The 12,766-nt window shown below is 34.8% G+C and overlaps 2 protein-coding genes across 13 annotated transcripts; one reads left to right on the top strand and one right to left on the bottom strand.

The window, feature by feature from the left end:
* Positions 1 to 213: 213 nt before the first annotated feature.
* LOC140172915 (gamma-tocopherol methyltransferase, chloroplastic-like) lies at positions 214 to 5,529 on the top strand. Its single transcript, XM_025843976.3, has 6 exons — positions 214 to 905; positions 992 to 1,161; positions 3,757 to 3,861; positions 4,166 to 4,369; positions 4,454 to 4,556; positions 5,064 to 5,529. Exons 1-6 carry the CDS (start codon positions 533 to 535, stop codon positions 5,165 to 5,167), a joined length of 1,059 nt encoding a protein of 352 aa, XP_025699761.1. The 5' UTR covers positions 214 to 532; the 3' UTR covers positions 5,168 to 5,529.
* Positions 5,530 to 5,787: 258 nt separating this feature from the next.
* LOC112801307 (uncharacterized) lies at positions 5,788 to 11,687 on the bottom strand. 12 transcript variants are annotated; one of them, XR_011882082.1, is made up of 9 exons: positions 11,302 to 11,669; positions 10,981 to 11,108; positions 10,090 to 10,578; positions 9,793 to 9,915; positions 7,507 to 9,610; positions 7,114 to 7,358; positions 6,693 to 6,808; positions 6,428 to 6,540; positions 5,788 to 6,080 (listed from the first exon to the last, which is right to left on the bottom strand). XR_011882082.1 is itself a non-coding variant. In XM_072237155.1 (8 exons), the coding sequence occupies exons 3-8, from the start codon at positions 10,409 to 10,411 to the stop codon at positions 5,973 to 5,975; spliced, it is 2,886 nt and encodes a 961-aa protein (XP_072093256.1). In that variant the 5' UTR covers positions 10,412 to 10,446; positions 10,981 to 11,108; positions 11,302 to 11,687; the 3' UTR covers positions 5,788 to 5,972. The 12 variants fall into 12 exon arrangements, 8 of the variants coding, with proteins under 8 accessions (XP_072093256.1, XP_025699755.1, XP_025699756.1 ...); XR_011882080.1 differs by having other exon boundaries at positions 7,507 to 9,613; positions 11,297 to 11,535; XR_011882081.1 differs by having other exon boundaries at positions 11,297 to 11,535.
* Positions 11,688 to 12,766: the final 1,079 nt, after the last annotated feature.

Genomic DNA, 12,766 nt, shown 5'->3' with positions numbered 1-12,766 from the left:
TGGTCAAACCCCATCACTGGGTGAAGAAGTTTTGCTCTTACTTTCGCTTGCTTATTACTCCAATTTCAATTTTAACATATGCTTGATTTTTTTTGATAAATTAAATTTAATTTAATAATTTATGGTTAATCAACAAATATTACATATAAAATAAAATTTAAATTCTAATACTTGAACGAGTGAGTTGATTACTCTATTAACTAAAATTAGTTAAAATTTAAATCCCTTTACGTATAGCAATTAGGTGGTGTAGATTGTGAGTGCGGATTTAAGTAGGAGCCCTGGAGGTTGTAATCAAAAAGATATAAACTGTTTAGTCAATTCACTCAATTGTATGAAGAGTATTTGTTGATAAGTAATTATCAGTAGTCCCCACTGCTCATAGACAAGCATTGTATTGGACTAGAATCGTTATCGATTCGTCCAGATCTGTATGGAACAGAGTGGCCACTGTGATTATCACTTGTCAGAACCATAGAAAAGCATAAGAATTGCATAATAATAATATTTAATAATAAAAATTATAGGAGGTATGGCTTTATTGGCAACTGCTACAGTCGCCTTTAAAACTATTAATACTCAAATTCGCAATCGCAGTTTTCTACCGCTGCAAAAGCATCTCTCGCTCTCTTCTTCTCTTTCTTCTTTTTCGTTCTTCAGAACTGTTTCTGGCAGAGCAATGGAGTTGGAGCGGAAGAATTCGACAGTGATTGACGAGAATGGAGTTCTTAAGAAAGGTATTGCCGAGTTCTACGACGAGTCCTCTGCTATTTGGGAGGATATTTGGGGAGATCACATGCACCATGGCTTTTACCCTCCCGATTCTACTGTCTCCCTCTCCGATCATCGTGCTGCTCAGATTCAAATGATTGAACAAGCTCTTCGATTTGCTTCTATTCCTCTAGGTCAATTCTCACTTCCTTTATTTGTTTATTAATTTAATTAATTAATTGAGTTTTGATTGATGTGCGTGTGTTGTGTTACATAGCAGAGGATGAGAGGAAATGGCCGAAGAAGATAGTGGATGTTGGATGCGGGATTGGGGGAAGTTCAAGGTATCTGACCCAAAAATTTGGAGCTACAGCCGTGGGTATTACTCTCAGTCCTGTTCAAGTTCAAAGGGCTAATGCTCTTGCTGCTGCTCAGGGTTTGGCCAACAAGGTTGATTAATCTATTATTACTATTTCAGTAAACATTCAATTAAATTTAGAGTTTGTTTGAAAAATATTTAATACGAAAAAAGAATCTGTTTTTGTTAAGATAAAAATTTGAGTTAATAGCCAAAATCGTGTTTGAAAAATACGTCAATCTCCATTTTAGTCTCAAAAAGATAAACTTAATCAAATTAATCTCCAAAAAATAATTGTGTTGATAGAGTTTGTCATTCCGTCATCTCAATTGATGACGTGGCTAACGTTTAATATACTCAGACGACGTAGTTTTGTTCTTTTTGCCTCCAAAAGTTGAAACGACGCTGTTTGATGTCCAAGATGAGGTATTAAGCCCATTTCTCCCCATCACCACCTATCATAACAGTCATCCTTCTGTTTCGTTCCAAAAATCTCTTTCTTTTTTCTTTCTTTTTCAACGTGAAATACTTGTGTCTGAAGTAGTGCATTGCGGTGGCGCTGCAAGATCTTGTGTGGTTCGAAATTCTTAATTTGGAGCTCTTCCGGCGACCCTTTTGCGAGATGGGTACGGGTCAGGTAACCGGAGGCGGTGGCGGTGGCGTATGTTCTAATAATGGTGGCAGCGGTGGTTACTGTGACATGAACTACTATAGCCGTATTTTCTTTTTGGGTTTCATTTTCTTCTTTGGGTGCTTTGTTTTCTTCGGATAGATTGCGACTCTTTATGGGTGGCTCACTTTCTCACCCGCTGTTCATGCGGGTCTTTCCACCGTGGGTTGTCAAGAGGACAAAGGGTTCTTGGTCAATTGGGATTTTATTTGTAGAATTTATTGTGATTTTTTTCACATGCAAACCTATGTTAGTTTCTAATTTGAAGTTGGTAGTTTTGTTTTTGTTTTGCTATGATTTTTAGTTTCATTATTTTCATTAGAGAAATTAATTTGAATTTTGAATGGTGAGATTTGTTTTAGTGTGGATTATTTTTTGTTCCATGGAAGTAGATGAATGATGGTTTTGAGCACAACAAAAATAGATAAAGAAGAAGGCGATTGGGTCAAGAAACCCACCTCTAGGTTCAGCCTTCTTCCCTAATGCGTGAGTGAGAAAAGGAGAAGACGATTGAAAGAGCGATCGAGCAATGAGAATCATGTGCAGGGGTGGCCTCCACCAGCAACAACGGAGGTGACGAGACCACTGTGAAACGACAATGAGGCTTCGCTGGAGGTGCGAGAAGAAGAACGAATGAGAACATTTATTTTTGGGATGAAGAATGCAAAACGACACCGTTTAATATGCTGCGCTGTCGCTTCACGTTCCAAGTTAACGGCAGTATCAAGAAATTAAAGAACGTGATTAAAAAATTTATTTAGGTAAGAATTTGATTAATTTTATCTTCCAGGACTAAAATGGAGATCGAAGTATCTTCTGAGGATGATTTTGACTATTAACTCAATTTATTTCTATTTGAAATTCAATTCTATAGTTTGAAATTATTTTAATATAATATAAAAAAAAATTAATTCTTTAATTTAAAATTACTTTAATATATTCTGGAGGAGTGTTATGGGCTAGTAGATTTTGTGAGTTGTAGCTATCAATTAACCATCAATAGTATTTTTAATGGTGTAAAATTTCATCTAATGGTGGAGAATTATTCATTTTCTTTTTGCTGGTTAAGTGTTGGCTAGATTTTGATAAAAGTTCTAGCCCCCTAGATTTTCTCTTAATAGAATAGAATTAAAATTTTAGAAATGTTTAGTAATCAAAAGAAATTAACAAAAAATAGTCCAAAATTTGTATTATTTAATATTTATTAATTAATATTAAATAAAATAAATTTTGACTATTTTTTTATCTCCTTAGCATTACCGCTAATTTGAAGGTGTGAGAATTGATTTGAAAATCAAACTCCTCTTGATTTAATTTGTAAATGATCAGATACATGATATACACCAGCCAATGCATTTTTCTCACGTGAATACTTTTTTCTTCAAATTTAAAGTGTATGTTTCCGCGTAAATCTCGAAAATCACCTGCTTTAATTCTACATATTGATTATTTTGAACTAATGAAAAGCTTTTTGATGGAATTCTAACATTACGTAGAATGTCATCACTTTTAATTTCTCATTATTTGTAACTGTGTTTTACTTGTGCGGTTTAAATATCTCTATTCCGTGCCTATTCATTTCTAAGTCTTTTGAAATAACTAAAGCATACAAAATTTTTGGAACTACAATTGATATTTAATCACATTAGCTAAAATTTATTGAAAAAATAAAAAAAATTTCTCAAAGGAATTCAAATAATTCATATTTTAGTTCTTTTGAAATAAAAAAAAAATTCAACTTTGGAGTGAATTCTAATTCCTAACCTTCCAAACAAGCTCAAAATATTTCAAATCGAACACTAGTTTTAAACAAAGTTTTACTACTTTGAAAGTCATCAAATTGGTTGTTTCATTGTTATTTTGAAGAGGACAAGGAATTAATTGTTGTTTTATTAAGAGCAAAGAGAGGACCAATATGTGTGACGAGATTAATTCTAGAACTTGAGAACAATAAATTTGTTGGAGATGAAAATCTCAATCCAAGTTTTGATGTATATTAATGGAGTTACTTGTACAGGTTTCGTTTCAAGTGGCAGATGCTTTAGACCAACCATTTCCCGATGGGCAATTCGATCTTGTTTGGTCCATGGAAAGTGGAGAACACATGCCTGACAAAGCAAAGGTTGTACTTCATTTATTTATCTTCTCCTCTGAGGCAAGCTTAATTAAACATTAACTAATTATTTATTTCTATATTTGATTTAACTTTGGGAGTATTATATTAAGTTGAAACAAAATTGATGTTCAAAAGCAAAATTGAGACAATAAATTTTGTTTGAATAAAGATAAAATAAAATCACCGAAATATACATACAAATTTTAGTGTGAAATGATATCCATCAAAGCAAACATGGTTTTTGCATAGGAGAATAATGAACTTGAATGCTATTTCTCTTCCCTTTTGATTCTGATTTCCCCACTTGCAGTTTGTGAGTGAGTTGGCTAGAGTAGCTGCACCGGGTGCCACCATAATAATAGTAACATGGTGCCACAGAGATCTTGGCCCTGATGAAGAATCCTTAAAGCCATGGGAAGAAAAACACTTGAAGAAGATATGTGATGCATTCTATCTTCCAGCATGGTGTTCAACTGCTGATTATGTTAGATTGCTTGAGTCCCTATCATTACAGGTGAATTACTTAGCCAAGTCCAATTATTGAAGATGGACCCTTTGAGATCTTCAAATAACTTAACCTATCCCCATGCTTTGGCAGGACATCAAGTCAGAAGATTGGTCTCCCTATGTTGCTCCATTCTGGCCCGCTGTGATACGGTCAGCATTATCATGGAAGGGTCTTACTTCACTCTTGCGCAGTGGTAAGTGCTATTAGTAATTGTTTACACCTAGATCTTTGAAAATTATATACTATTTCTTTAGTTAGCTAGCAACCTCTATATTATATTCTGTATATAAATATGTAGCTATTCAAATGTTTTTTCTGTATGCTCAATTAAATAATAAATATAACAATAGTCGCAAGTTGTCGGTATATGATAGGAATTGAATATCTGTTTTTCTAGGAGTTGGTTGGTCTACATGTTCTGTGAAGTGTGAACCATATTAAAAGTCGAAAATGTTGCATCTCTTTATCAAATTTACATTTGACATTAATTTGTTGCACCTCTCTCTCTAGTGGTATTTTAGGGTCTTCCAAGTTCGGGCAAGTGAATAACGAGGTTGAATGAATAAAATAGACTAAAATAGATGGATTTTTGTGCCTCTGAAATTGCTATTTCTTTTTCAAGAATGCTTTCGTTAAATCCATTACCATTGAGTAATATATACTGCTGCTAGGCTGAATTTCCTTGGATTATTTTGAGCAGGATTGAAAACCATAAAAGGAGCTTTGGCTATGCCATTGATGATAGAAGGATTCAAGAAGGATCTAATTAAGTTTGCGATCATTACATGCAGGAAGCCTGAATAAGAGGGGGCAGATCAGTTTATGATAGAATTAAACGGGTTTCTGAAAATCTCAATTTTTTGTTGTAGTTTAAATTAAGTAAGACATAGAAGCTGCCGTGCAACAGTGACACAAAATATTGTGAGAACAACGATATGGTTGTGAAGAATGAAGATGTCTCACAACAATGCCTCAGAGTTGCTGACAGCTGCTGATATGGCTTCTTTAAAGCAATTATTTGTTAGTTTCTTTAAGCACATGGACTACAAATTTGTACTATTACTACTTTCTGTTACCATCATTACTTCTAATTCTCCATGCTTGCTATATTTGTGGTAAGATTCGCATAAAATAAAAATAAAAATAAATGTCTATTTTAGAATAAACATGTGAATTATTTTATTATAATCTCAATAATATATCTGTCATTATATTAAAAGTGGGATAGAATGAAAGATAAGATGAGATGGTGTAATACTTAAATAAAGGAATGTGTAAAACTATGAACTATAAAATATACTGAAACAGTATAAACGTGCGGCATCCTTTCACTAAGTACAATCAGTGGTGCCACATGCCTGTGTTCAACAAAAGGCACATGATCACATACATGCAAGGAACAACTAACAGATGCACTTTCCGGCTATACAGAAATTGTATATTTGTATTAATTTCATTTCTTGAGATATACTTTGTATAAGATGAAGAATGATAGTTTAGCAACATTTCAACACTTAAACTTCCTTTTGATATACAGTTAATTGAATAAGAAAATGAAGAAAAGAGAAGCTTAATAATACTCAGCGTTGTTCTAATAACTATATCATGCCTAGAGGCCTAACAGTTTCTTTCTTTCAATCTTTTGTATAAGATCTTCTTCAGATGGAACCCCAGTATCAGCTTCAGATTTGGTGGACCACCACTCCATGATTTCTTCCTACAATGAAGAAGAGCACCAGGATCACGTGAATTTCAAGCAGATGAAAAAATTACTAGCTCATGATATTAAGAGTTGCCATCGCAATCACATGCAAAATTAATGAAATGAAAAGAGTAGGACATAGGTCTTCATCCATATTAATACCAGAAAGCAAACTTTGTTTAATACTCGGTAAGATATAAACAAGCATGAAACCCTCTGACTGAACTAGATGCAATGTGGACTAGTTATCATCTTAGAGAGATAGAGATCTGAGATACTATGTATTTTACAGTTGCATCAATCACTGATTTATGGTCATTGTTCAGTGGAAATAAATTGTACAAGGATTGATTTGCTATTACCTCAAGAAAATCATGATTGGATATGAACTGACTTTCAACCATACACTTGATGCCTCCTACATTCACTGAGAGAGACTTTCTTGTATTCTGCTCAGAACTCTGATCATGGCCCTCTGTTGATACACCACAAGAAGAAAGAAGAGAAACCAAAAAACAAACGTAAAAACAGCTGCCATGATTTTTAAGCCAAAAAGAAGATAACCAAAGACTAGTAAGTAGTAATCATGACATAAAACATAAATCATGCAGAGAATTTTAGTTATACCGTTTATAGATGCCACGTGGTATCCAGTTCCTCCTAGCCCTTCTTCCCACTTCCCAAGCCGCAGCCGCAAGAAAAATCCATCAAGATTTGATATCGCCCGGTCACCGCTTATCCACCTGATGCAAAAGTGCACTCTGTTAATTGAAGTTGCAAAGATTCACTTGTCTTATAAGTAGCAACAGGATACTGTAATTGTGGAAACTTATCACAAACATGCATCTCTCTCTCTCTCTCTCTGCATATAATTTAGACAATCCTGTTATGTTCATTAATCCATTTATTGTCAGTGAATACTTTACTATAAGAAATACTACCAATATAGAGGCTACTAGAATATACTATAGGGAGATTTATAAGCATTCTAATTCATCTGTTGTTCCATCCTAAAGTATAATTTTGATATATAACAACATTTTTGTACCTGGTAATTCTGTTGCTGTTTTGTTGATAAGATGTATGTGTAATAATTCGATTGATCCGGTTATCAAATTTTGTTTTGAGTTAACAAACTTCCTGATTTAGTTAGCTTGCTTCATTTTCGCCGGTGTAAGATTAATTGCAAATATCCTTTAAGTGTTGGATTATAATTATTCTCAAATGAATATTTCCAAGCGATGGTTTTCAATTCCAGATCAAAATAGTTGTTCATGTTTGCAAAGATTTCCCCTGTCAATGAGAAAGCACCAATACTGGGGTTGAGAGTTGCTTGCATCCTTAACATTTTAGCATCATGCATGAACCATAAAACCATACAATGACTAGTATTAATACAGAAAATGACTTTAGCATAGGATAGTTGGCTTGCATTACTTACTTCAGGATGTCGGTGCGGGACAATCGAAGGCTTCTAACAGCCTCAGAGATTCCTTTTGGTATGTTTGAAATCTGCCTTTTTGACAATCTGGGTGGAGAGATGATAGGATTTTCTTTGAATTTGTTTTCCTCTGTACTTGAACTACAGTATTTCTCGAGTGAAGCACAGAATCCAATCATGGAGGGGACAATTTCATTCAATTTCCGCTTCAAATTGAAACTTCTTTCTCCTTGGTGAACAGTTTCAGCATCAATAGGACGGCTGGAAAAGATTTGGTCATCTCCACCAGGTCGGAGTCTGGCACTGCCCTCATTGCTGGAGCTAACATGCTTGCCAGTAGGAAAACTATCATTGACCAAGGCTTTAACTTCCGGTACATGTTTTCTTTTTGAAATTGAAGTGGGACATGAAATTGCCCAGTGATTGGACTGAAAACACTTAAAGCACAAACAAGGAGGTTCTTCCAATCCTCTATGTGAATATCCTCCATATGAAGTTACATTCTTCTGCAAATCTTCCACATCACTTTCAGCAATATCTGAGCAATCAGCAAGTTGGTGACCTCTTGTCCCACAAAACAGACAAAAGAAATGTACCTGTGTGGTACTATCTGTTCTTTTTGTGGGTATGATATGTTTGATGGCACCTAATCTCTTTGCAAACATTGAAGCCATTGGTTCTGAATTTCTGAATCCTGAAGAAGATGAAAAAGGGATGAACTGGTGCTTTGATTTATGATCACTATCTTCCTCAAAAGCAGTCCGAGCCTCTGCATTATCAGGAGAATGTTCTCTTGTCTCTTCAGTCTTGCAGTTGTTTAAATAAGAAATATGTTTGTCGGAATTGGGAAGCTTTGAGACATTAGTTGATGGGACTTGCGATCCACCTCTCTCAGAAGTAGTCAAGGGGGCTGGAAGTTTCGGAGAAAATCGAGTTATCCACAGACTTCGAAGAGCATCACTTCTATTGAAGATGTTATCTGTTCCCTTTCTCTCAGAGAGAGGATTAGAATACACATTATCAGTGTTATTGGTGTTGTGTCTTGTTGCAGATGTATCTGACACCATTTCTTCTTTGTCTTTGCTAAGGCCCAAGATGGAATAATTTTTGTTCTGAATTGTGTCATTTTTTATGCTTTCATGACCGTGAAAATAACTTAGAGGCTTAACTGTAGGCTGTGAGGATGGACCGGCATTATCTCTCCCACTGGATGCTTCAGACTTGTTGTTCTCTGCACAACAGGTTATTGGAGTAGCTTCTATTCCATGCATCATGTTGCCTGTTTCTAAATCTTCACAACCCTCACCCACTTGAGACATTCTTTTTCCTACCTCATTCTTCAAGGTTGGACAATATATGGCCTGAAAAATGGATTTGAATCCAGTATTTTTTGGCTTGGGATCTTGATTGGCATTGATTGCAATAAGACTCTCATCAGGTGCTACATTTTGATGATCTGGATTTGCCAGGGTGAGTGCCAAAATGTTTGATTCATTTTGAACTGATTGCGAAAATCCTTTCACCATGTTTGAAATCCAGTTCATGAATGAGCTATCCTGTTTAGCGTAGGACTTAGAACCAGAAGTTTCTTGGATTTGCTTTTTGACTCTCTTGCTCCCAATCATTAACTGTTGTTGAAAGTGACATCTCTTCTTACAACTGGTGAAAAAACCACCGCTGTTGCAGCTTTCAACGCTTGAATGACTGTCCTCATCCTCCATTGATAATCTTACATTTGCTCCCCCATCCGATAAGGACTTATCTTTTCCCTTGTTTATTGTCATATGAATTTTGCTATTACATGGAGACTGCAAAACTGCAAGAGTCTTATCATGTAGCCGCATCAGTTCGGCATCAGGAGATTTCCTTTTAATCCCCTTACAAGCAGCAGCACCACTGAGAGTTCTTAAATCATTCTCCGCAGTTGATTCCAGTTTTTCTAGAGGGCCTCTGCTGGAAGATGCTATATTAGTCCCTGGAACACCAGAGCCTTTAGCTGTGTCTCCATGGGAACACCTGCTTGGCGAAGGATTTCGCTCCATGCTTAGTTTTGCCGCATCTGATTGAGGTAATGAACCATCCAATGGCCTTTGGTCAACCTGACCTGCTAGGAAAATAGGAACCAGAATACGCTTAAGACCGATGAACTCACATTTTTCTTTAACAAAAAAGTTTCAATGATGTTTCTTCCTTTAACATGTGAGTTTAGAAAAAGCAAAGGCAAAACCATGAGATGCCTAGATTCTTTTCACCACAGAACTAGAGAAGTGGTGATGACAGCAATACCTGAAATAGCAGAAAATTTGTTTCCCTCTATCCCAGATAATTTATCAGCTCCAATGTTGGCTTCATCACAAGCATTGTTCTCATCATGATTCACTATATTCTTGTTTTTATCATTCGGCAAGCCTGGTATAGGACGCTAAGCAAATTAGAAATCTCCAATTAAACTATGCAACTAACTAGGATAACTGATGTATTATTGTTTCCTTCAGAATGGCCTATTTGAATCCAAATATTACAATAAAACAAATTTCCTGTCTATATGAAACAACAGGATGCATTAGAAGATGTTAATTTCACCTGTATCACTTTCTTCATAGGCTTTACACTTTGGCATGACACCTGAATAACTTGTTGGATGCATAGTGGGAGTATGAGTATCTGTTTCAGCAATATCACCTTTGGCAGTACATATGATAGCTATAGGTTTTACAGAAATATCTTCAACCGGCTTATCAGTGTTTACAATTTGTGGTGGAGTGATAACCATACTGCTCGGTCCAACATCCTGAAAAAGAGAACTATTTTTACCGGCAAAGCTTGAATCGGCACATTTAAGACATAAACCGTTTTCTGGAGACCAAACTATTTCAGATAGAGGGTCAGTGGCAGCATATGTCATGTCTACTCTTGAACCTGCTGCATTTGCACCTGCACCTGATTCATTTTTCAAATTTTTCCAAACGCACTGGTTAGCATAATTCAGAAAGAGTTCTAAATCAGTCTTTGGTTTTATATTCTCGTTTTCTTCATTCATCTCCAGAAGGATAAAATCTTCACAAAAAGGTCCTGAAATATTATTACAGTCAACATTAACCTTCTTGTTTAAAATAAAAATTCTGAGTGCAGGGTATATGTTACAATGTAAAAAACGTGGAGGCACAAATAGTTGCACCAAATCAATTGACCTGATCAATGGTTACTCATTTATCAAATTTTTGAGATGCATCATTTTGGAACCTTTGCCCTTTTCGTACGGAAATTTTTAAATTGGTTCAAAAGCCATTAACTGAAAATTTGAATTCTTTTTGGTTTTGATTTGATGGACAAGCATGGCTGGATTCTTTACATTTAGAAGTTTAATCCAATAAATTTTGTTAGAACTTAGCAGGTTAGGAGTCTAAACAAGTAGCATAGAGTGTTATGAAACATTCAAATCAAAATAAATTAAATGTCAAGGGTTGTGAATACCGAAAGGTGAACTTGTTAGGTGCAAGATTGTGAACGCCGTTCATCTCTAACATCCTTCTTCCTCATCACAAAGCTCCATTTGCGGACAACGAACTTGGTCACCATCACCCAAGCCTTGTGCTGAAATCCTGAAACCGAAGTAAGTTGATTCAGTTAGAAGAATCAGAAATCCAATTCAATGAAAACACTTTTCCAGTATCCAAAGTTTCTCCATGAGAATAACTCGGCATCAAAACAGTGAGAAAACCAAGTATATATATATATATATATGTGCGTTTGAGTGAAAATTAGATAAAGTGGATCATGGAAAGAATACCTAACTGTATGGATGTACAAACTACAAAGTACGAAAGAAGCTAAGAAGGACCCATAGAGAGAGAGAGAGAGGAGGGAGAGAGAATGAGGTTGTTGCAGTAGAAATGGAGTGGAAAGGTTCTTTCTCTAGCAGCCAGACGTCCAAGTATAATAAAACTGTTACATGAAGCTGTCTCTGCCTTTTCTGCAATTAAGAGGTTGAGGATCTGCCACGTGGCACACTCCATTCCACCGAGAACCAAATTTCTATTCTTTAAAGCATTATTAAAGTAGTTCTGAACGTTGGTTCTAATGATTAGTAAAACAAAATGTGAGTGAGTTGTTAATGAAATGGCGAAGTCAATTAGGACAGTTAGGTATTCTGTTTGAGCTTCAGTTTGATTCGAAGTCTCATTTGTTATTATGTTTTTAACTAATTTTAGGCTCTCTCAACTGTCAAGGATTAATACCTAATTATTTACCTTTTCTGGTTTAACTTTTTATTTCTTCCTTTTGTTTGCATGCATGTGCATACATTTTAAGAAGTTTAGGTATGCATTTCGGTTCCTAAAGATTAACATCAGATTAATTCAATCCATAAAAATACTGTCAAATTCAATGGCTATTGCAAATTAATATACACGTCAAATAATTTCAAAAAAAAAGGTTAATATAATATCACGTTAGTTTTTCTCAGTTTTTTTTTTTATTGCTGTTTAACATTGAATGGGATCTAGAAAAGTTAGGACTTGATGTTACTTTAGCATTTTAAAAAACACATAAAATCAATCAAGTCTTAAAAGATTAAAATATAATCAAAAATTAATTTGAAGTGATGTTCTATATTGATAACTTAAGAAAAATATTTAATATCAGAGATATAATTATTTATATTATTTTTTCCTATCAATTTAAGTTATTGACATTAGTAGTTTCATGATATCTAATGTCTTGTATTAATTGCAAAGATCAAATTATATATTTACCCAAAAGATCAACCTCGAGTCTTTTTTTCTTCTTTCTTTTTCCACATAAAACCACAAGACATAATAACCCAGACACCGACATTGTATTCTGCAGGGGTTTTGGCGCGTTAATTAAATCCTATTCAGAATTTCTTATTAGTAAATGTACTTGGAGAAACAGCTCAACCGATTGATCAAAAGAGAAATATTAGGTAATCTGTAATTAAGTTCAATTAAATATTTCATCTTCTTTTTATGCATTTTTTCTTTTCTTTTTTTTTTTAACTAGAATTTTGTTATCATTTTTAAACTATAAAATTAATTTAATGATCAAAATGACTTAATCAAATAATATCAGCTATTAATTGACCAAAATAGAATATCTGTTTGTCTTTTTGTCATAACTTCGAAATCCTTCTCTCGGGAGTAATCTCGAAAACGTCATTTGTTCGAGAGCACTTCGATTATTTGATAAACCATGCAAACAATCACGGCAGCACATAAAGGTCGGGTCAACTACTTTGATA

This window comes from Arachis hypogaea, chromosome 5 (genome assembly GCF_003086295.3).
Source record: "Arachis hypogaea cultivar Tifrunner chromosome 5, arahy.Tifrunner.gnm2.J5K5, whole genome shotgun sequence".
Taxonomy (NCBI): Eukaryota; Viridiplantae; Streptophyta; class Magnoliopsida; order Fabales; family Fabaceae; genus Arachis; species Arachis hypogaea.
This window is presented reverse-complemented; position numbering and strand designations above follow the sequence as displayed.

Bases quoted from the DNA above. Each gene is read 5' to 3' on its own strand.
- LOC140172915 (XM_025843976.3), top strand. From the start codon at position 533: ATGGCTTTATTGGCAACTGCTACAGTCGCCTTTAAAACTATTAATACT. The intron at 906-991 runs GTCAATTCTCAC...GTTACATAGCAG, and splicing joins ATTTGCTTCTATTCCTCTAG to AGGATGAGAGGAAATGGCCG. The intron at 4,370-4,453 runs GTGAATTACTTA...ATGCTTTGGCAG, and splicing joins TTGAGTCCCTATCATTACAG to GACATCAAGTCAGAAGATTG.
- LOC112801307 (XM_025843967.3), bottom strand. From the start codon at position 10,546: ATGAATGAAGAAAACGAGAATATAAAACCAAAGACTGATTTAGAACTC. The intron at 9,614-9,792 runs GTATTGCTGTCA...CTATTTTCCTAG, and splicing joins CAAATTTTCTGCTATTTCAG to CAGGTCAGGTTGACCAAAGG. The intron at 6,081-6,427 runs GTAATAGCAAAT...TCTTCATTGTAG, and splicing joins CCAATCATGATTTTCTTGAG to GAAGAAATCATGGAGTGGTG.